Raw genomic sequence first — 22,340 nt, 5'->3', positions numbered from 1 at the left:
CGGCGCGCGGGGCCACTGAGGCCAGCCGCCCGGACGCCGCCCAGCGCCGGGACCCCGCCGGCCGCCCCTGCCCTGCAGCCCCCGCGCCGAGCCCTTGGTCCGCTGCTCCAAGGTCAGTGCGATCCTCGGGCTGGGGAAGGGGGAGGGCGGGCGGGCTGCGGGAGCGACCCCCGCGGGTGCCGGCCCGGGAACAGCGGCTGGGAGGGGGGCGCAGATCCAGGAGGGGCCACGGGGGTCCCGAGGGCCGAGGGGGGGGGACACGTGGGGGCGTCTCTGCCTCTCTGCCTGCCGGGGAAGAGAGAGGAGCCAGCCCAGCGCCTTGCCGGCTTCCCTCTTTCTCTCCCCAACATCCACCCACTCCGCTTCTCTCTCCGGCAAGCCGGGACTCGGGCAGGGGGGAGAGGGAGGGTCGCCTCTGTGTCTCTCCCCCCCCCTTTCACCAGCCCCCCGGTTGGGATGTCACGGCCGGCAAATCGTGGCCAAATGAGGGGATTTGCCGGTAGGGAGGCGGAGGGGTGGGCGCCCCCTGGCGCAAGAAAAGAGAGAGAGAGAGAGAGAGATTGAAAGAGAGGAAGAGAGATTGAGAGAGAAAAAAGAGAGAGAGATTGAGAGAGAGACTGAGAGACTGATAGAAAGAGAGATTGAAATAGAGAGAGATTGAGAGAGAAAGAGAGATTGAGAGAAAAAGAGAGAGAGAGAGATTGAGAGAGAGAAAGAGAGACTGAGACTGATAGAGAGATTGAAATAGTGAGATTGAGAGAGAGAGAGAGAGAGAGAGAGAGAGAAACAGAGAGAGATTGAGAGAAAGAGAGAGTGATTGGGAGAAAAAGAGAGAAAGATTGAAAGAGATTGAAAGAGAGAGATTGCGAGAGAGAGATTGAAAGAGAGGAAGAGAGATTGAGAGAAAGGGAGAGAGAGAGATTGAGAGAGAGAGAAAAAGAGAGACTGATAGAAAGAGATTGAAACAGAAAGAGAGATTGAGTGGGGGAGAGAGAGAGAAGGATTGAAAGAGATTGAAAGAGAGAGAGATTGAGAGAGATTGAAATGTAGTGATGAAGAAAAAGAGGGAGATTGAAAGAGAAAGAAAGATTGAAAGAGAGATATTGAGAGAGAAAGGGAAGTTGAAAGAGAAGATTGGGGAAGAGAGAGATTGGGGAAGAGGGAGAGAGAAAGGAAGACTGAGAGAGAGAGAGAGAGGGATTGAAAGAGAGAGAAAGATTGACTTTATTTTATTTATTTAGATTTATTATTAAATTTCTATTGAGAGAAAGAGAGAGATTGAGAGAAGGAAAGAGAAAGAACTAGAGAAAGAGGGAGAGAGAGACTGAAAGAAAGAGAGAAAGAGAACGTTCTTGGATATGCCTGAGGATGGACTGTCACTTGCAACTTTGCAGTTTGGGGGGGGGGTGGGAGGAGGCAGGCAAGAGGAGGGGGGCCATTGGGTGCAAGGGAAGTCTGTGGGAGAATCAGACACACATTCACACAGGCAGGTACACCCAGCTTCCTCTTTTCAGAAAGCACATGGTGGAAGAGCATGTGTGCATGGGGAATACCCCCCCTCCCACACCTCCCACCCACCCCCAGCGTGCCTGGATACCTGGATACCCTCACCTGGACAGAGTCCAGCGCTGGCTGGTTTTGACAGCTGGATGTGTGACCCCTTAGCCCCCCCCTCCCCTTCCCCCAAAATGAGCCTGGCATCCAGTTGCCGCCAATACATGTGTGAAGGCAGACCGGGTGCAGGGAGAGGCGCCTTTTAAATTCAATTTCATTTCGACATGCCGCCCCCCCCACCTCCCGCCACTGGACTGCTAAGAAGCGCTGTGCCTTGGTGTGTGTGTGTGTGTGTGTGTGTGTGTGTTGGAGGGGGAGGATCCCGCAGGAATCAACTCCCAGGGAGGTCAGAGGTCGCCAAAGGTGACTTTAAAGGAGAAATTATGTCTGCAAAAAAGGATCAGGCGGCTTCTAGGTGCAGGGAGGCCTTGTGTAGCCACGGAGAAACTCCTTGTGTGTCTGTTTTGTGTCTGTGTGTTTGTGTGTGTGTGTGTGTAACATAGGCCTTGCAGCTTTCCTGAGTCATGGATTGGAGACTGCCTGCAGAAGGGTGGGTGGGTTATATAATGCCACTTTCCCCTCTTTTAAGTGCAAAGTTGTGCCAAGACTTGGCCAAGATTTCGGAGCCCCTTAAGGGGTTGGAAGAAAGTTGACCAAGTGTACCCAATTTCACACACACACACACGCAAAACACACATCCCCCTCTTGCGTCAGTTCTGCGCAGGGGGAAAGAGATTGAAACGGGGGCAAAGGTCCCTCCCAGCTGCGTTAAAGTGCCAAACTTGCGAAAAATAATAAAAAGGAAAACCGCTCGTTGAAATCGGTTCGATAGGTTGTGTGAACCGGCCCCGGAGTTCCGTAACCCATCCTCTGTGCCACAGAGTCGGCTCTTTCCGCACGAACAAAATGGCTGGTAGCGTTTCCCCACCCCAGATGAGCATATTATTCGGGAACGTACTCGGGGAAAAAAAATCCCAGGTTAGATCTGGAGAGGGATTTCCCCAGTCTCTGTTTTGAGACGCCCCCTTTCTGTGACACCCCCATTTCTAACACACACACACACAGAAGCAAGTTGGCTGTCATGTCTGTATAGGGCCAGCTGGGGCCAAACTGGAATTAACGCTTTTGCAACTGATCGTGGTTTGTCGAGACCATGAAGGCAGGAAAGGAAGAGAAGAGAAGGAAGGAAGGAAGGAAGAGAAGGGAGGGAGGGCGGAAGGAAGGAAGAAGGAGTGAGGGGAAGGAAGGAAGAGAAGGGAAGGAAGGAAGGAAGGAGGAGGAAAGAAAGAAGGGGGAGGGAGGGAGGGAAGAAAGAACGAAAGGAGGAGAAGGAAGGAAGAGGGAGGGAGGGAGAGGGAAGAAAGAAAGAAAGAAGGAGGGAAGGAAGGGTGGGAGGGGAAAGAAGGAGGAAGGAAAGGAGGAGGAGGAAGGAAAGAAAGAAGGGGGAGGGAGGGAAGTAAGAACAAAAGGAGAAGGAAGGAAGGAAGAGGGAGGGGAAGGGAAGAAAGAAAGAAAGAAAGAAGGAGGGGGAGGGAAGGAAGGAAGGAAGAAAGGGTGGGAAGGGAAAGAAGGAGGAAGGAAAGAAAAAAAGGAAAGAAAGGAGGAGGGAAGGAAGGAAGAGGGGGTAAAGAAGGAGGAAGGAAGGAAAGAGAAAGAAAGAAAGAAAGAAAGAAAGAAAGAAAGAAAGAAAGAAAGAAAGAAAGAAAGGCAGATTTTAACCAGAGTCTGGATAGATCGAATCCCTAAATTTTCAGGAGGGGAGGGGGTTGCATCCTTGGAAGTCAGGAGGAATGATAGAAGGGAGGGGGCACCCAAGGTGACCCAGTCTGCTTTCATTCCTGCTCCCCCTCCACCCTCCACGCAGCGCCTGATAGGATCTCCCTGGAATGACCTTGAAACCGTTTCATTCCCCTGGCTGGGTGCCGGGATCTACAGATCAGCTCCAACAGCGGAACGAGGGGCACAGAAGTCAGTTGAAAAGGTGGGGGGGCTCATTCCAGCTCCCTTCACCCCCCCCCAAAAAAAACCTGCAGCTCCTTTGCTTCGGTGACCCCCCCTTCTTCCTTCTCTCCCCCTCCAAAAACTGCAGAGGCCGTGTTGCGTCTGGAAACCTGGGAAATTAATGTCACGGCTAATTTTTGAAGGACAGCGTCTCGGGGGCTTAATTATTAGAAGGTTTTTGGGGAGGAGGGGGGCAGTCATGGCAAGGTTGCTGTGCCCGTTGCCCTGGTTTTGCGGGAGTTTGACTCTTTCCCCCCCCGCCCCCCAAAAATGTATCCCTGGAACTTGAATCTGAACCTCGAAATATGCCCCCTCCTCCCAATTCAATGAGCTCTGCAATTTGGGGAATTAAGGTATACAGATTCCGATCTGCAACTTATCATTGTATTTGTTCAGTGACTGTTTGAGGTTACAAACGGCGCTGGGGAAAAGGAGACTTATGACCGTTCCTCACTCTTATGACTGTTGCAACATTCCCCTCATGGTCCCGTTGATCAAAATTTGGATGCTTGGCAACTAACTCATATTCTTCATGACGGTTGGTGTGCTTCGGAGTCATGGGATTCTCCTCCTCCTCCTCCTCCTCCTCTTCTTCTTCTTCTTCTTCTTCTTCTTCTTCCCCTCCTCCTCCTCCTCCTCCTTTTCCTCCTCCTCCTCCTCCTCCTCCTCCTTATTCTTCTTCTTCTCCTCCTCCCGGCAAACCCCACTCCCTTCTAGCCCTGATCATGTAATTTAGCTGGGTAATGAAATGTCTGCAAGAAAACCACCAAGCTCAGAGAGCACCAAGGACCTCATAGTCCTCCTTCCCTCTCTCCCTCCCTCCCTTCTAACACTGATGATGTTCCCTACTTGGGTCATGAAAAGTCTACTAGAAAACCACCAAGCTCCACAGTCGTTCAAAAACCCCACAATCCTCTTTCTCTTCTTCTTCCTCCTCCTCTTCCTCCAACACCAAGGACCCCCTCATCTCAACCCTGAACCACGAATATTCTCCCTGACCGGCTAAACAGGTTGTGTGAATTACCCCCTTAAATTCACCCATTTTTTACACGCTTGGAATATTGAAGCTACGGTGGAACAATGAGTGACATTTTTTTAAACTATCAAATGATAGCATTCAGTAGGGATAATGAACACAGGCCGTAAAGAAAGGATATTTATGTTCAGATGATAAAGGAATATGAAAAAAGGCTAGCGAAAATTGGAAGTTTAGAACTCCACATGCTATTTTATTATTATTGTCTACCACGCACGCAGTGGCAAAATACTGTGTTGCTGCAATGTCCACGAGACAAAAATTGGTTGCAGAATTCTAGCTGTCATCTTGTACCAATTATTTGGACGTATCTCTTAACAATTTTTCACCCACATAAACCAGAGAGTGATCCGAACAGTTTGAGAGCATGTATGTTATTATCCACTTTTAATGCTAGCACTTTTTAAATATATTTTAATGTCAGTACTTTTGGCATTGGTTACTAGTCGGGCCCCACCCAGGGGCCTAGGACGTCGTAACGTATTTTCGTAATATGCATGCAGATCCAAGCAGTGCGGCTTTTTGCATTTGACTGATGGTGATTTTGTCAATTTTTAACTGTTTTAAATGTAATTCCAGTGCTTTTGGAATAGCACCCAGTGTGCCCATTACCACTGGAATTACCACTGCTGGTTTGTGCCATAGTCATTGAATTTTGATTTTTAAGTCCTGGTATTTCGCGATTTTTTTCATATTCCTTCTCGTCGACCCTGCTATCACCTGGTATTGCGATGTCTATGATTATAACCTTATTTTTCTCAACCAGTGTGATGTCTGGTGTATTATGCGCCAGTATTTTGTCGGTTTGTATACGGAAATCCCCCAAGATCTTGACCATCTGATTTTCGGTGACTTTCTCAGGCTGATGTTCCCACCAGTTTGTTGCTGTTTTAATATTATAATTTTTTGCACAAATTCCAATGGATCATTTGTGCTACTGAATTGTGCTGCAATTTATAATCGGTCTGCGCGGTTTTTTTACAGCAGCTGAGTATGTGATCAACAGTTTCATCAGCTTCTTTGCAAAGTCTGCATTTGGCATCATCAGAGGATTTTTCGATTTTGGCCTTAATGGCATTTGTGCGGATAGCTTGTTCTTGCGCAGCCAGGATTAGTGACTCTGTTTCTTTCTTTAATGTACCTGTTGTTAACCATAACCAAGTTTGTTCACTGTCCACTTTATCTTTTATTATCAAGATTATCATTATTATTATTATTATTATTATTAGTTGTTGTTGTTGTTAATGTTGTTTAAAAAGGACTTAACCATATGTACGTTTACACTGGAAAAAAAGAAAGAATTTATTACAAAGCACTCCTTCACCCATTTAGACCATACTTGATTTTATCTCTGCCTCCTTCCTGCAGACTTCTCTCCAGCCATGTCCTCCCGGGAACGCCGCACGGAATTCTTCATCAAAACTGAACCGGCTTCGCCCGACAGCCTCGTCCAGCACAGTCCCAGCGGCTCTTCCGACACCAGCACCAGTGGGGCCCCCGCCGAACTCGAGACCGCCAGCACCTTACCAGCCGGGACGGGGGCTTCCCGCCGACGCCATGACGATGACCCCGACGAAGCTCCCGGCCGGGGGAAATACATGCTAAACACGATGCCCAAACGCCTGTGCTTGGTCTGCGGGGACATCGCCTCGGGGTACCACTATGGGGTGGCCTCCTGCGAAGCCTGCAAAGCGTTTTTCAAGCGGACGATCCAAGGTCAGCTCTTCCCTTTTCTGGCTCTGCGGTCCTTCCTTCTTGAACCCGATAGAAATTCTTAATTCTCGTTCTGAAAAGGGAAGATTATCAATTGATTAGAACAGAGCCGGAAACGGACCTTGGAGGTCTTCTAGTTTAGAATAGCTTAGAGGCCTGGGAGTGGGGATCTCTCCTCACAATCAAAAGACTGTGAGTTCGATCCTAGGTAACGGCAGATATTTCTCTCTCAGAGCACAATGAGAGTATATCTGCCGAACAAAACTCCTCATTGGCAACAGGGAGAGCATCTGGCCAGTAAAACACTCAGCTCCATTCTGTTGCCCAGACTCCACCCCGCAAGGGATGATGGGGTCATTAAAAGGAGTTGAATCAATCAGAATAGAGCTGGAAGGGACCTCGGAGGTCTTCTAGTCTAGAAGAGAGAGTGGTGCGGTGGCCTAGAGGTGGGGATCTCACCTCACAATCAAGAGGCTGTGAGTTTGATCCTAGGTAGCGGCAGATATTTCTCTCTGGGCACAATGAGAATATATCTGCCAAACAAAACTCCGTACTGGTGACAGTAAAGGCATCGGGCCAGTAAATACTCAATTCCATTCAGTTGCCCAGACTCCACTCCACAAGGGTCATTAAAGAGAGATGAATCAATCAGAAAAGAACTAGAAGGGACCTCAGAGGTCTTCTAGTCCAACCCCCTGTTCAAGGAGGAGAGACCCTATCCCATTTCAGACGTGGCTGTCCAGTCTCTTCTTAAAAAAACCTCCAGGGATGAAGCACCTCAAGGCAACCATTTGTCTGGGATGGAATCAGACCTTCTGCTTAAGGAAAGGGTTGGACTAGAAGATCTCTTAAGGTCCCTTCCAGGCCTACAAGTCTACCAAAAACGCTATAATTTAATGGGTAGGAGAGCCTCTTCCTGTCCTATGTGACGACAGGTAATCCTCGACTTACAACAGTTGTAAACCAACTGTTATACGTTGAGGACTACCTGTATTTTAAATGGTCTTATTAAACGTTATTCCCATACCTCCAACAAAGTTGTTTCCCTTACTTTCTGTAGATAGAAATGTCAGAAATAAATCAGAAGCAAACAACAGGGAAGGCTTTCTTTTTTAGGATATCCCTTGATTTTTTATCTTCACGCTAGCCGATAATTCTCCGTTGCCCGCGTATTTATTTATTTATAAGGGGGGGGGGATGTCCGGACCAAATGTAATTTCTAATGTTGGATTTTCCCCCTTACCAGAGGGAGCCCCCTTGTGGAGTACTGTGAAGCTGCAACTCCACTGCGCTGTACATTAGAAGCCATTTTTACGGCGGTACAGTAGAAGCCATTTTATGGCACAACAGGCTGTACCTTAACAGAACATACACACACCCAAGAGGGTGTTAGGGGTGTCTTAACCCCCACAGTATTTGTTTCCAGAGAGTAAGTCATCTGTGTACCAAGTTTGGTTGAAATTGCTCGAGGCGTTCCAGAGTTATGCTGGGACACACACACATCCACTTTTACACACACACACACACACACACACACACACACACACAAAACAAACCAAACCTGGAAAACTCTTGAAATCCCTTTGATTCTTGGAAACCCAAAGAGGGAACCAAATGCAAATCTATTCCTATTTTTCAAGCACGGACCGAAGGGATTAGATACGTATCTGTGGGCACACCTTGGCTTTAAATCCACGCTCTTCACTAACTTTTCACCTGTCTGCTCCGTTATGACAAATAACTGGGAAATCTTTCAAAAATTCCCCAATGCGAAATCCAGTTGCATCACAAAACGGGAGGGGAAATTCCAGGAGTTAAAAGTGATTTATCGCAAAGAGAAACTTCCTTTAAAACCAGATCTTTTGGGGTGTTGTTCCATAGTGCTAGAGGGGTGGGGTGGGGGATATAATTTAGGAACAATAAAAGCTACCCAAATTGGACTAGAAACTTTATTTGCCCTGTACTGGGAGAGGTCAGATGCCCACAGGCAAAGCTATCCAGTTGTCAACCTATTCAGTAAATGAAATTTATGCTGCTTTTGAGCCTGTAGGGCAGATTGAGTAAACTATATATAGTCCTCGATTTACGGCCCACAATTGAGCCCCAGATTTCTGCTGCTAAGTGAGTCATTTAAGTGGGCTTTGTCCCATTTTGCGACCATAATTGTTAAGCGAATCACTGCAAAAGGGGGAATCACGTGACCCCAGGACACTGCGACCGTGATAAATAATTGAGTTGCCATGCGGCTCAATTTTGATCACGTGACCCTTGGGGTGCTGCAACGGTCGTAAGTGTGGAAAATGGTCGCAAGTCGCTTTTTTCAGCCCCGTTGTAACTTCGGTCACTAAACACGTCGAGGATTACCTGTAGTAAATAAACATTTTTTTAAAAAAAATCCTAGCCATCGACACATAGAGGTAAATCACGTTTACACACCCTTCAAAAGAGTCATTTTTAAAAAAAAGTCGGCTTGGGAGGGGTGCATCTTACAGGCGAATGTGATCTATGACACAGACTGAGGGGAGGGAAGGAACAGGGGTAAAGCTCAGAAGAACATCAAACGAAGCACAGGCTTAGCTGCGAACAGATATTGCCTAATGAAGCGCCTAATAAATCACTGTTTTTGTATTAAAACCTTGGCTCGATAATTATGAATTGATTAGGGCATCTTTAGGAAATTTGACACCTGCCTTTGCTCTGTCCTGCAGGAAGCATTGAGTACAGCTGCCCGGCCACTAACGAGTGTGAAATCACCAAACGTCGGCGGAAAGCGTGCCAGGCGTGCCGTTTCACCAAGTGCCTGCGCGTGGGCATGCTGAAGGAAGGTAATTTTGGCGGGGAAGGGGGCTTAAATCTCAACGAGGGGTCGACCAATGGATCATTTATCAGCTTCCTTAGGAAGGTTGGCGTGGAGTGAAGAATGCTGGGAATTTTAGTTCCACTTAGTTTGTACCGCCCGCTGCCCAGAGACATTCTGGGAGGAAGCTCTGAAAAACTTGAGCAGGGGGTTGGACTAGAGGACCTTCGGGGTCCCTTCCAACTCTGTCATTCTGTACGCTTCGCCCTCATTCACCGAGCACAATGGGGACCCGCTAATCTGGTCATTAAGCAAAGCTGTTGCTAAGTCGAACTGCAGCTGTGCGGACAATCTTATTTTGACTGTTTACAGACCTACGAAGGGCGTGAATGTGAGGATGGGTTGCAAAGTTACTTTTCCATATTTGGAACAGTCACTAAATGAGGCGGTCGCTAAGTGAGGACTGCCTCGTTAAATGGGATCGGTTTTTAATCCACTTCACTTAGTTGGATTAAACTGTTTTTTTAGACCAAGTTCTAACTTTTGGCCTATTGAAACCCAAACCAGGATGTTGAATGATACACTGAATTAAGACCAAAAGAGAAGTATTGTAAATGATATTAGATTAGATTAGATTAACAGAGTTGGAAGGGACCTTGGAGGTCATCTAGTCCGAGCAGCAGACCCTACACAACTTCTGACATATGGGCAGTCCAGTCTCTTCTTGAAAGCATCCAGGGATGAAGCTCCCACAACTTCTGAAGGCAACTTCTGTTCCATGGGTTAATTGTTGATTGATGAAATTCTTCCTTATTTCTAGGTTGAATCTCTCCTTGGTCAGTTTCCATCCATTCTTCCTTGTCTGATGCTTTGGAGAATAGCTGGACCACCTTTCTCCTCTCTGGGGCAGCCCCTCAAATATTGGAAGATGTTCTCCTGTCTTCCCTGGTCCTTCTCTTCCCTAGACCAGCCATGCCCAGTTCCTGCAACCGTTCATTGTCTGTTTTAGCCTCCAGGCCTTTGATCATCTTAGATAGATTCAGATTAACAGAGCTGGAAGGGACCTTGGAGGTCATCTAGTCCAAGCAGGAGATCCTACACCGTTTCTGACAGGTGGCAGTCCAGTCTCTTCTTGAAAGCCTCCAGGGATGAAGCTCCCACAACTTCTGAAGGCAACTTCTGTTCCATGGGTGGATTGTTATCAGGAAATTCCTCCTTATTTCTAGGTTGAATCTCTCCTTGGTCAGTTTCCATCCATTCTTCCTTCTTTGGTGGTTTGGAGAATAGCTGGACCACCTTCCTCCTCTCTGTGGCAGCCCCTCAAATATTGGAAGATGCTCTCCTGTCTCCCCTGGTCCTTCTCTTCGCTAGACTAGCCAGGCCCAGTTCCTGCAACCATACATGTTTTCTTCCGAGCCATAATTTTTCTCCCTTTCTTCCTCCCCCTGCCAATTTCCAGGGGTACGCCTTGATCGGGTTCGTGGGGGTCGCCAGAAATATAAGCGCCGGCCAGAGATGGAGGGGGCCCCCTACCCCAGCACTTTTGTGACCCCGCAGATCGCCACGGCTACCACCAAGAAGTCAGGTGAGTTCCCCAAATGGCTGAATCCCCCCATCCCATAATTTGGAGACCGCAGAAAGCTCCGTGTTGAGGTTCCACCTCTTGAGCCGCGGCAATTGGCTTCCTCTGGATGCAACAAGTATGGGCTGAATTCTGAATTTGTCTGTTCTCTTGGCCAACAGCAGAGCAACAAACCATTGTTTGTTTACGCAGAATTGGCTGGGGTACCTGCTAAGCCGCCCCAAGGTGTGTGGTGATCCAGGTTGATTCAGGACAAGGGTTTTTTTTTGCCCCTTGGATAGTCTCTTTCTTTCTTTTCCTTTTAAAAGGAAGAAGGTAGGAGAGAGAGAGAGAGAGAGAGAGAAAGGGATGGAAGGAGGAAAGAAGGAAGGAAGAGAAAGAAAGAAAGAAAGAAAGAAAGAAAGAAAGAAAGAAAAAAGGAAAGGAAAGGAAGGAAGGGGAAAGAAGAAAGAAGGAAAAAAGGAAGAAAGGAGAAAAGGGAGAAAGGAAGAAAGGGAGGAAGGGAAAGAAGGAAGAGAGAGAAAGAAAGGGAAATGAAAGGAAGGAAGGGGAAAGAAAGAAAGAATGGTGAAAGAAGAAAGAAGGGAGGAAGGAAGAAATAAAAAAGGAAGGAAGGAAAGGAGGAAGAAAGAAAGAAAGGAATCAAAGTGCATAAATAAATCACGAAATAACTTCATTTTCTTTTACATCAACATTACTTTTATTTTTCTCTATTTTTCTCATCAAACCCACCTATCATCATTTCATTTTTTCTCCCGTCTCTCCCTCCCTCCCTCCCTCTCCCTCCCTCCCAATCTCTCTCTCTCTCTCTCTCTCTCTCTCTCTCTCTCTCTCACACACACACACACACACACACACACACACACACACACACACGAGGGGACGTGGCCCATCCTTCTCTCTTCCTTGACTTTTCCCCTTTCTCCTCCCTTTCTCTACTCCTTTCCGTTCGTTTTTCTTCCTCTCTTTCTACCGGGAGAAATCCAATCCCTTTCTCTTCTCTCTTCCTTCCGATGACCAGCGCCGATGAACACGATGGTGTCCCACTTGTTGGTCGCCGAACCGGAAAAACTCTACGCCATGCCCGACCCGGCGCTTCCCGAGGGCCCCGCGAAAGCCGCAAGCACGTTGTGTGATCTGGCCGATCGGGAAATTGTGGTTATCATTGGCTGGGCCAAAAATATACCAGGTAACCCACGAAAATTTTCATCCGTGCCCATCGCTCTCTCTTCTTGATGGTAATCTGGTTTCCTAGACCAGCCGTCCCCCCCCCCCCCGGGCTGTTGTTCCGAGGAGGACCAAACACAGACAGTCCTCAGACTTATGACATGTCTCGCTTAGCGACCGTTCCAAGGCATTGAAAACTGTGAATGAACGACCATCCCACAGGGTCAAGGGATCAAAATTTGGGACCTTGGCAGCCGTCCGGGAGTTATGGCGGCTTCAGCATCCAGTTTGTGACCTTCTCAGCCGGCTTCTGACTAACAAAGCTGGAGTCACCTGATTCATTTAATAACTTCAGGGTTTCACTTACGAGTCAGAGCAAAAAAATATATACAATAGGATGTCTTTATAACAGCCTTACTTAGCAATGGAAACTGGTTTCAGTTGTGGTCGTAAGTCGAGGACCAGCTGTCTCCAGATCTCCTTCCTTCCAAAAAGGCCATTAAAGTAGTGAAAAGTAGTTAAAATCCAGAAAATGAGGGCTGCAATATTTCCTAATGTCCTAATAGGTAAAGGTAGAAGTTCCCTTTGCACATAATATCTGCCAGTCGTTCCCGACTCTAGGGGGCGCTGCTCATCTTCGTTTCAAAGCCCAAGAGCCAGCGTGATCCGAAGACGTCTCTGTGGTCATGTGGCCGGCATGACTCAACGCCAAAGGCTCACTGAATGCTGTTCCCTTCCCACCAAAGGTGGCTATTTTTCTACTCACATTTTTTACGTCCTTTCGAACGGCTAGGTTCGAAGCTGGGACAAGGAATGGGAGCTCACTCCGTTAAGCAGCGCTAGGGATTCGAACCGCCCAACTGCCGACCTTTCTGATTGACAAGCTCACAGCGTCTTAGCCCCTGAGCCACCGTGCCCTTTAATGTCCTAAGATTACCTAATTATTTTATCAGCTCCTGCAAATCCTGACCTGTTAAAAGAGCATTCCATTAAAAAAAAAATTCTAGTACACCCAACCCTATTTTAATCCCTTGCCACTTTAAATTAGAAGTTAAAATTAGGGGGGCAAAAAGATATTCTTTAGAAATATCCGATAACCAGGCGTTGTCCGAGTGTTTATTTATAGGGGGGAAATATCCAGACCAAACATAATTTCTAATGTTGGATTTTCCCCCTTACCAAAGGGAGCCTCCTTGTGGAGTACTGGGAAGCCTTTACCATGGAAATACCATTGCGCTGCACAGTAGAAGCCATTTTTCAGCAGTACAGTAGAAGCCATTTGAAGGCACAACAGGCTGTATCTTAACAGAACACACACCCCAAGGGGTGTTAGAGTTGCCTTACCCCCACAGTATTTGTTTCCAGAGAATAAGTCATCTGTGTACCAAGTTTGGTTGAAATTGCTTGAGGCATTCCAGAGTTATGCGGGGACACACACATGGACGGACACGCGTGCGCGCGCGCGCACACACACACACTTTTATATCTATAGATGATTGCCTATAAATTGGCCCTTTCTGTAAAGGTAATCAAAAAATGATTTATGACCCTTTTTCACACTTAGGCAGCCCAGGTCAAACGATCAAAACTCGCATTTACGACGGTTGCAGTGTCCTGGGGTCGCGTGACTCCCCCTTTTGTGACCGTCCTGACCACCGGAGTCAGCGCAAAAAAACCAGATTCGTTTAACAACCGTGTGACTCACTTAACAACTGGAGCGATTCATTGGAACAAGCGTGGCAAGAACGGTCGTCCATGAGGCCCAACTCACTGAGCGACTGTCTTGTTTAGGGACAGAAATGCTGGGCTCATTTGTGGTCGTACGTCGAGGACCACCTGATATTTGCCCCTGAATTTAAACCGCCATTCCTGGTTTGCTTCTCCCGGCTCAGGGTTCCCAGCATTGTCTTTGGCCGATCAGATGTCCGTCCTTCAAAGCGTCTGGCTGGAAGTTTTACTCCTTGGCGTCGCCTGGCGCTCGCTGCCTTGTGAAGATGAGATTGTGTTTGCGGAAGATTTTGCGCTCGACGAAGAGGCGGCCCGGACGGCGGGGCTGCTGGAGCTGAGCAGTGTCGTCCTCCAGCTGGTGCGGAAATACCGGGCGCTGCGCTTGGAGCGCGAGGAGTATGTGCTGCTGAAGGCCTTGGCCCTTGCCAACTCAGGTGAGCTCAGAGAAGAGGTGACTTGTCTAGCTAGAAACCAGGAGACAGGGAGTTCTAGTTCCATTTTAGGCATGATAGCCCGCTGGGTTAACTGGGACTAATCACCAGGAGACAGTGAATTCTAGTTCCACTTTAGGCATGAAAGCCCGCTGGGTTAACTTGGGCCAATCACCAGGAGACGGTGACTTCTAGTTCCACTTTAGGCATGAAAGCCCACTGGGTTAACTTGGGCCAATCACCAGGAGACGGTGAATTCTAGTTCCACCTTAGGCATGAAAGCCCACTGGGTTAACTGGGACTGATCACTAGGAGACAGTGAATTCTAGTTCCATTTTAGGCATGAAAGCCCACTGGGTTAACTTGGGCCAATCACCAGGAGACGGTGAATTCTAGTTCCACTTTAGGCATGAAAGCCCACTGGGTTAACTTGGGCCAATCACCAGGAGACAGTGAATTCTAGTTCCATTTTAGGCATGAAAGCCCGCTGGGTTAACTTGGGCCAATCACCAGGAGACAGTGAATTCTAGTTCCACTTTAGGCATGAAAGCCCACTGGGTTAATTTGGGCCAATCACCAGGAGATGGTGAGTTCTAGTTCAACCTTAGGCATGAAAGCCCACTGGGTTAACCTGGGCCAATCACTAGGAGACAGTGACTTCTAGTTCCATTTTAAACATGAAAGCCCGCTGGGTTAACTGGGACTAATCACCAGGAGACAGTGAATTCTAGTTCCACTTTAGGCATGAAAGCCTGCTGGGTTAACTTGGGCCAATCACCAGGAGACGGTGAATTCTAGTTCCACTTTAGGCATGAAAGCCCACTGGGTTAACTTGGGCCAATCACCAGGAGATGGTGAATTCTAGTTCCACTTTAGGCATGAAAGCCCGCTGGGTTGACTTGGGCCAATCACCAGGAGACGGTGAGTTCTAGTTCCCATCAATCCCAAGGTGGCGCAGTGGTTAAATGCAGCACTGCAGGCTACTGCTAGATCAGCAGGTCAGCGGTTCAAATCTCACCGGCTCAGGGTTGACTCAGCCTTCCATCCTTCCGAGGTGGGTAAAATGAGGACCCAGATTGTTGGGGGCAATATGCTGACTCTCTGTAAACCGCTTAGAGAGGCCTGAAAGGCCTATGAAGCGGTGTATAAGTCTATGCTATTGCTATTGCTATTGCTATTGTAATCCCGTCGCCTTCCCTTCTGCCTCCAGACTCTGTTCATATCGAGGACATGGCGGCGGTGCAACGCCTCCGGGACGTCCTTCATGAGGCGTTGCTGGAGTACGAAGCCTCGCGGCGCCCCGAGGAGCCTCGCCGAGCCGGCCGCCTTTTGCTAACCCTCCCGCTGCTGCGCCAAACCGCCACCCGGGTGCTGCACCACTTCTACAGCCTGAAACTGGAGGGCAAAATCCCCATGCATAAGCTCTTCTTGGAGATGTTGGAAGCCATGATGGATTGACGGGCAGGATAGGCTGAGAATTGGGGTCAGGATTCAGGAGGGTGGGGGAGCCCAGGCATCCAGGCCGGGGTGGGTGGTGGGGTGAGAAACGCACGCCGGAGACCAGCAACCGCAGAGGTCCGGATGCGGACTCTTCCACCCTCTGAATCCCTGCCACGGCTATCGCGCTACTAATATGCATTTTTTTCACCGTATGCAAACCTCGCGGTCGCCCTCCCTCCATGCTTCACGCACCGCGGAGAACGACATCACTGCAATGCAGGCGCCACGGCAATCTTCCCCGGATTTTGATTTGACACCCGGGGTGGAGACAGGGACAAAATGTTTTGGAAGCCATACTTTAATTTTAATTTATTGATCGGGAAGTCGGGGAGGTGGGCAGGGAAGGAGAGCAAGGCAGCAGGAGGGGGGGTGGATTTCAACTCCCAGAATTCCCCCGTCAGCCTGCTTTAAGAGGGGGTGGGGTTTAGACTCCCAGAATCCCTCAGGCAAGATGCTTGAAGTGGGGTGGACTTCAACTCCCAGAATTCCCCAGTCGTCCTGCTTTAAAGGGGGGGGGGATTTAGACTCCCAGAATCCCTCAGGCAAGATGCTTGAAGTGGGGTGGACTTCAACTCCCAGAATTCCCCAGTCCTGCTTTAAGGGGGGGGGTTAGACTCCCAGAATCCCTCAGGCAAGATGCTTGAAGTGGGGTGGACTTCAACTCCCAGAATTCCCCAGTCGTCCTGCTTTAAAGGGGGGGATTTAGACTCCCAGAATCCCTCAGGCAAGATGCTTGAAGAGGGGTGGACTTCAACTCCCAGAATTCCCCAGTCGTCCTGCTTTAAAGGGGGGGATTTAGACTCCCAGAATCCCTCAGGCAAGATGCTTGAAGAGGGGTGGACTTCAACTCCCAGAATTCCCCAGTCGTCCTGCTTTAAAGGGGGGGGGATTTAGACTCCCAGAATCCCTCAGGCAAGATGCTTGAAGAGGGGTGAACTTCAACTCCCAGAATTCCCCAGCCAGCCTGCTTTAAACTAGATGGGACATCAACTCCCAGAATTCCCTAGCGAGCACACTTTCAGCTGGGTGGACTTCAACCCCCAGAATTCATGCAGGCTGAGGAATTCTGGGAGTTGTAGTCCTGCCTTCTAGCTGCCAAGGTTGAGAAAGAGATTAGATCTTGTAGCACTAGCAATTTTGGCCTCTTTAGCTTACAGAATGGGGAGGGGTGGGAATTGGAACTGTCCCACTCCAGATGTGGCTGGTTTGGGTGGGGAATTCTGGGAGTCGAAGTCCAAGCTGAACGTCTGTGTGGTTCTCTTTTGGGGAGGGGGGGTTCCTTTCCTGCTGCCTAGGTTTCCTCCCCAGTGTTCATACGCTTGGGCTTAAGCACCTTAAGACGATATGGGGAGTTACGGCTCCAGGACTTCGGGATGTAGACAACGGGGAGGGGAAGAAGGGAGGGCATGGGAAACCCCCCCTCATTTTGCCTTTGTGTGCTGTCTTCACACAACCTCAGGGGAAGGATACTCCTCCGTCTTTCTCTGCCCCATTCCTGCCATCAGCCCCCTCCTCTCCTTCCCGGCATTATCCCTTTGAAGCAATAACTTTGAATTTTTTTTAAAAAAAGGGGGTGCGGAGAGTTGGAGGGTCTCCGAGGGAGGGGGGGAAACCTGCCTCCTTCGCACGCAACCTTGCCTTCGAACCCAGGAAAGAGGTGGGCTGCGGTGAAGGAGAAAGACCCCCTCCCTCCGAGACAGAATAATAATAATAATAAAAGGCCGGTCCTTTCGTTCTGCATCCTTCACCGAATTTCCACATAGCAATAGTTCAAAAGGCAAAAAATATTTTTTGCTTTCCTTTTCAGGTGTGATGCTCTCTCTCTCTCCTCGCCCCAACAGATGACTGCCCCCCCCTTCCCCCACCTCAAGCCCAATCCGACCTCTGTCCAAAGCAATAAAAGAAAAAAAACCCACCTTATTCCCCACCCCCCTCAATTCCTGCTGAAATTCGGGAGACATCCCCCCCCTTCCTCCTCCTCCTGTGGCTCAAACGGGACAGCCGTGTACATAGCAATATATTTTATTGTATATTTGTTGCAGGAAAAAAAAGAAATTTTAAAAAAGGAAGATGTTAGCACACCGGTCCCTTCCCCAATGAGGAAGGTGTGATTCTCTCCTTGGGGAAGGGAGGTGGGTGGGGGGGAAGGAAGACGAGGGAGATAAAAACAGACGCTGGATTTTTTTTTTTAAATTAAATTATGTGTGTGTACATATTATAAATAATCTGATTTGTGTATAGGCAGTTATACATTCATAGAGAGCTCTATTACTGGAAGAATTAAAAGGCCCAATGCAGCCTCTGGCAACAATTAAGTCTCTGCCTTTTGATTCACAGCAGCTTTTTCCCCCTGATTAATTCGAACTCGCTGCCAGCCAGGGAAGCGAGCGATCCATCTATATAATTTTATGTCTCATTTATTCATGATCTCCGCTGATATTTGAGGGGCTAGGGGGGGCTGCCACAGAGAGGAGGAAGAGGGTCAAGCTGTTCTCTAAAGCACCCGAAGGCCAGACAAGGAAGAATGGATGGAAACATAACAAGGAGAGATTCAACCTGGAAATAAGGAGGAATTTCCTGACAGGGAGAACAATCAATCCATGGAACAGAAGTTGCCTTCGGAAGTTGTGGGAGCTTCATCCCTGGAAGCTTTCAAGAAGAGACTCAACTGCCATCTATCAGAAATGGTGTAGGGTCTCCTGCTTGGATGGGGGTTTGACTAGATGACCTTCAAGATCCCTTCCAACTCTGTTAATCTGATATGGCCATCCGTCTCAAGGTTGTGACTGCAGGGAAAGGCAATTAGAAAATTAGAATTAAATATAATGAAAAAGCTGAATTTTAGAAGCCTCAAACAGGAGGCTACCTACCCCACTTTTTCAAATGTTAAGGGTCTTTTTTTAAAAAAAATGATTGAAAAGAAAGCTGCTTTATATATACACATACATACATATATATAAGATTTTTGCTGATAACGGATAAGAGCCTGTGGCCTAATGGCTAAGATGTCTGCCTAGCATGTAATAACAGCCCAGGTTCAAATCCCAGTAAGGGTATGGCTAGCTGATGAGAGCTAAATAGCTTGAAATAGATCTATGCTAGTCTCCCTTTATTTATTTATCAGCACAAATGCAATACACACACACACACACACACATATATATATATAGCAAAGCAGACCTACTTAGGAGTAGCATTTGGGAGCAAAGGCATGATGGGTAATTATTTGCCCAGGAGAAAAGCAAAGAAAAACTTTGAGCAAAAGAAATAGGAATATTGCTTCCAGATATATGAGGGTTTTAGAAGCAGAGGAATGGGAGGAGGGGAAGAGAAAGAATTTTGAAAAAAAAAAAATAACCACAAACTGCTACAGTTAGTCCTTGATTTATGACCACATGGATCCGGATCTCCCGTTGCTAAACAATGCAGTTGTTAAATGAGTTACCCCATAACTCTGGCTGGTTTTATAATATATTTTTTTTGCTGCTGCTGCTGAAGAAACGGTCATATGTCAAGACCAGTTTCCCAACAGATCTGCTCAACACCCATCCTACGACTCTATCAACGTCAGGAAGACTGCATTTAAGCATTCAGATTTATTTACATAACACAAAACCAACAATAATGCAGAAACTGTTGCAAGGAAGTCAATAGTTCTCCTCCTCCATTCCTCTGGACTTTCTTCTAGTGCCTTTTTGATAGCAGAACAGCTCATGTCTCATCTTCACTTAGCAACATGTTCGGTATACCCTTAGTAATGGGAAATTCCCGCCCGGTATCCGGACATTTTAGAGTACCTTCGATCACTTCCACCTAAACAATGAAAAAAAAATGGAATCAGTGGGGAAGAAAAATAAAGTAAGAAAAGGGGGGGAAAAGAAGGAAGGAAGGAAGGAGAGGAAGGAAGGGAAAAAATGGAAAGGAGAAAGGAAAGAAAGGGGGAGGGAGGGAAGGAAGGGAGGGAGGAAGGAAAAAGGAAAGGGGAAGGGAAAGGAAATAAGAGAGGAGAGAAAGAAAAAAAGGAAAGGAATGGAAAGGAGAAAGGAAAGAAAAGAAGGGGAGGGAGTGAAGGAAGGAAAAAAAGAAGGGGAAAGGAAAGAAGGGAAAAAGGAAAGGAATGGAAAGGAGAAAGGAAAGAAGGGGAAGGAGGGAAGGAAAAAAGGAAAGGGGAGGGGAAAGGGAAAGCAGAAAAAGGTAAGGAATGGAAAGGAGATAGGAAAGGAAAGAAGGGGAGGGAACGAAGGAAGGAAAAAAGGGGAAAGGAAGGGAAAAAGGGAAGGAATGGAAAGGAGAAAGAAGGGGAAGGAAGGAAGGAAAAAAGGGGAAAGGGAAAGGAGAAAAAGGTAAAGAATGGAAAGGAGATAGGAAAGAAAGAAGGGGAGGGAAGGAAGGAAGAAAAAAAGAAAGGGGAGGGGAAGCGGAAAGGAAAGGAGGAAAGGAGACAAGAATAGAGGAGAGAAAGGGAAAAAAAGGAATGGAAAGGAAAGAAAGTGGGGGGAGGGAAGGAAGGAAGGAAAAAAGAAAGGGAAGGGGAAAGGAAAGGAGAAGAAAAAAGGAATGGAAAGGAGAAAGGAAAGAAAGTGGGGGGAGGGAAGAAAGGAAGGAAAAAAGAGGAGGTGGGAGGGGAAGTGGAAAAGAAAGGAGAGGAAAAAAGGAATGGAAAGGAGAAAGGAAAGAAAGTGGGGGGAGGGAAGAAAGGAAGGAAAAAAGAGGAGAGGGGAGGGGAAGTGGAAAAGAAAGGAGAGGAGAGGAAAAAAGGAATGGAAAGGAGAAAGGAAAAGAAAGGGTTCCAAACCTCCATCAAAACATGATGCACTTTCCGAAGAAAATCTTCATTTTTCTCGTAGTCGGGGATGAGCTCGGAGGGAAGATCTGAGCGGTGACCCAACTGGAAAGGAAGAAAGATCTGCTATCATTTTCAACCGCTGGCTGGGATGGTCTCCTCCCAATAAGCCTCAAAGAGCCACCTCAACTGCCATGCATAAACAAATGCCCTGGGCAACTGGCAAATATAGGAAATATGAAAAAAGATGCCCACGTTTGAAAAATGCCAGGCGAGGGGTGGGGATATAACCCCCAGCTGCCTGGGGGAAGAAAGAAGAGCTGGATCGCTCTTTTCTCTGCCTTCTTCCTCCGGCACCCCAATACCTGCCGAGGACTTACACTCTCAGCCGCGCCCACCAGAGCTGCCCATTCAATTTTGGGCACCATCCGTGCCGTGAACTGGGGGTTGAAATCGATATCGTTCACTTTCACCTCTGTAGCCTGTAGGCAGAAAAGAGAGAAAAATCAGTGGAACAACTTGCCTCGAGAAGTTGTGAATGTTCCAATACTGGCAGTTTTTAAGAAGATGTTGGATACCCATTTGTCTGAAGTGGTGTATGGTTTCATGCCTAAGCAGGGGGTTGGATTAGAAGACCTCCAAGGTCCCTTCCAACTCAACTTTATTCTAGAAGATATACTATACGAGTCAAAAAGAAGGATGTGAAAATAACTACAGACCCCTCACATCCTGGACATAAATTATTTCAACTTCTACCTTCAAAATGACACTATAGGGCATATTGTTTTATTTGTTTCCTAGTATAATTTGATTGCTTTTAGTAACCTATGACTTTCACTAAGTCTTTCACTTATGATTCTTGATGAATGTATTATATTTTATTTTTTTCTTTATGTACACTGAGGGCATCTGCACCAAAGACAAAAGGAATTTGTGTCCAATCACAATTAATAATGGCCAATAAAGAATTCCATTCTATTCCATTCCACCCCATCCTATTCATTCTACTGTCCTCTCCTCCAATTCTATTCTATTCTATTCTATTCTATTTCATTTAATTCTATTCATTGTATTCTATTCCAATTTCATTTTACACTGTATTTTATTCCAATTCCATTTTAAATCATATTTTATTTCAATTCCATTTTAAATCATATTTTATTTCAATTCCATTTTAAATCATATTTTATTTCAATTCCATTTTAAATGGTATTTTATTTCAATTCCATTTTAAATGGTATTTTATTTCAATTCCATTTTAAATGGTATTTTATTTCAATTCCATTTTAAATGGCTTTTATCAAATTTTAGTAATAATTTGTTTCTGGGTCTTTGCACTTTGATTTGGCTAATCAATAAAGACTCAACGTCAAATGTAAAAATGGCTCTAGAAATAAAAATAAATAAATGAATACATACATACATACATACATACATACATACATACATACATACTAAATAAAAGCAGCCAAGCAGGGGATGATGGGGTCACAAGCAGGACGCCGCAGTTCCTTTCCTAAATTGGGATGCCCCCAATGTCAGATTTAGGACTACCAGACCCATCTTAAAGGGCAGCTCGGTTTTTCTCTCTCTTTCTTTTCTGCTAAATTTAAGAAACCTAAAGGAGGGGGGGGGAGCTGGGGATGATGGGCGTTGTAATCCAGCATGCAGCTGGAAAATGCAAACCTGGGGGAGCTTGGCTGGGGGGGGGGGAATGGGAGTTGGACTGCAGCCCCCTAACAGGACTTAAACGATGGGCTATGTAGTCCAGCCTACTGGGAAGCATGGGCTGCAGAATCCGGGGTTTTTGGGGGGGCGGAGGGCTTCGCCATCCTGGCTTACCTGTATGAGAAGGGGAAACCCTCCTCCGGGCCGCACGCCCCGCACGTGCGAAGTGAGCATGTTGTGGGTCAGGAGTTTCATGGTTTTTCGGTCCGCCGAGCGAGCAAAGGAAGAGACACGTGCATGGAGAAGGGGGGAATCCCTTCCGGCCCACTTCCGGTTTTGGTGTAAACAAACGCCGCCTGGTTTTCCGCTCATTTCCGGCG

The 22,340-nt window shown here is 47.3% G+C and overlaps 3 protein-coding genes across 3 annotated transcripts in view; 2 read left to right on the top strand and 1 right to left on the bottom strand.

Moving 5' to 3' along the window:
• Positions 1-4,643, top strand: part of LOC148048712 (uncharacterized) — a 9,619-nt gene extending 4,976 nt beyond the window's left edge. The window contains exon 4 of the mRNA XM_087703441.1: positions 4,623-4,643. Coding sequence (XP_087559567.1) covers positions 4,623-4,643 — 21 coding nt within the window. The remainder of the gene's footprint in view (positions 1-4,622) is intronic.
• Positions 7-17,820, top strand: ESRRA (estrogen related receptor alpha). The gene is made up of 7 exons (XM_087705212.1): positions 7-112; positions 5,960-6,307; positions 9,013-9,129; positions 10,561-10,686; positions 11,705-11,872; positions 13,743-14,012; positions 15,220-17,820. The coding sequence occupies exons 2-7, from the start codon at positions 5,974-5,976 to the stop codon at positions 15,465-15,467; spliced, it is 1,263 nt and encodes a 420-aa protein (XP_087561338.1). The 5' UTR covers positions 7-112; positions 5,960-5,973; the 3' UTR covers positions 15,468-17,820.
• A 1,266-nt stretch (positions 17,821-19,086) lies between these two features.
• Positions 19,087-22,300, bottom strand: TRMT112 (tRNA methyltransferase activator subunit 11-2). The gene is made up of 4 exons (XM_087705211.1): positions 22,135-22,300; positions 20,673-20,774; positions 20,305-20,397; positions 19,087-19,322 (listed from the first exon to the last, which is right to left on the bottom strand). The coding sequence occupies exons 1-4, from the start codon at positions 22,213-22,215 to the stop codon at positions 19,221-19,223; spliced, it is 378 nt and encodes a 125-aa protein (XP_087561337.1). The 5' UTR covers positions 22,216-22,300; the 3' UTR covers positions 19,087-19,220.
• Positions 22,301-22,340: the final 40 nt, after the last annotated feature.

Source organism: Thamnophis sirtalis, unplaced genomic scaffold (genome assembly GCF_051295495.1).
Source record: "Thamnophis sirtalis isolate CommonGarterSnake01/CBP01778 unplaced genomic scaffold, rThaSir2_p1.2 scaffold_2, whole genome shotgun sequence".
Taxonomy (NCBI): domain Eukaryota; kingdom Metazoa; phylum Chordata; class Lepidosauria; order Squamata; family Natricidae; genus Thamnophis; species Thamnophis sirtalis.
The sequence above is the reverse complement of the archived record's forward strand: the minus strand, read 5'-3'. Positions and strand labels throughout refer to the sequence as shown.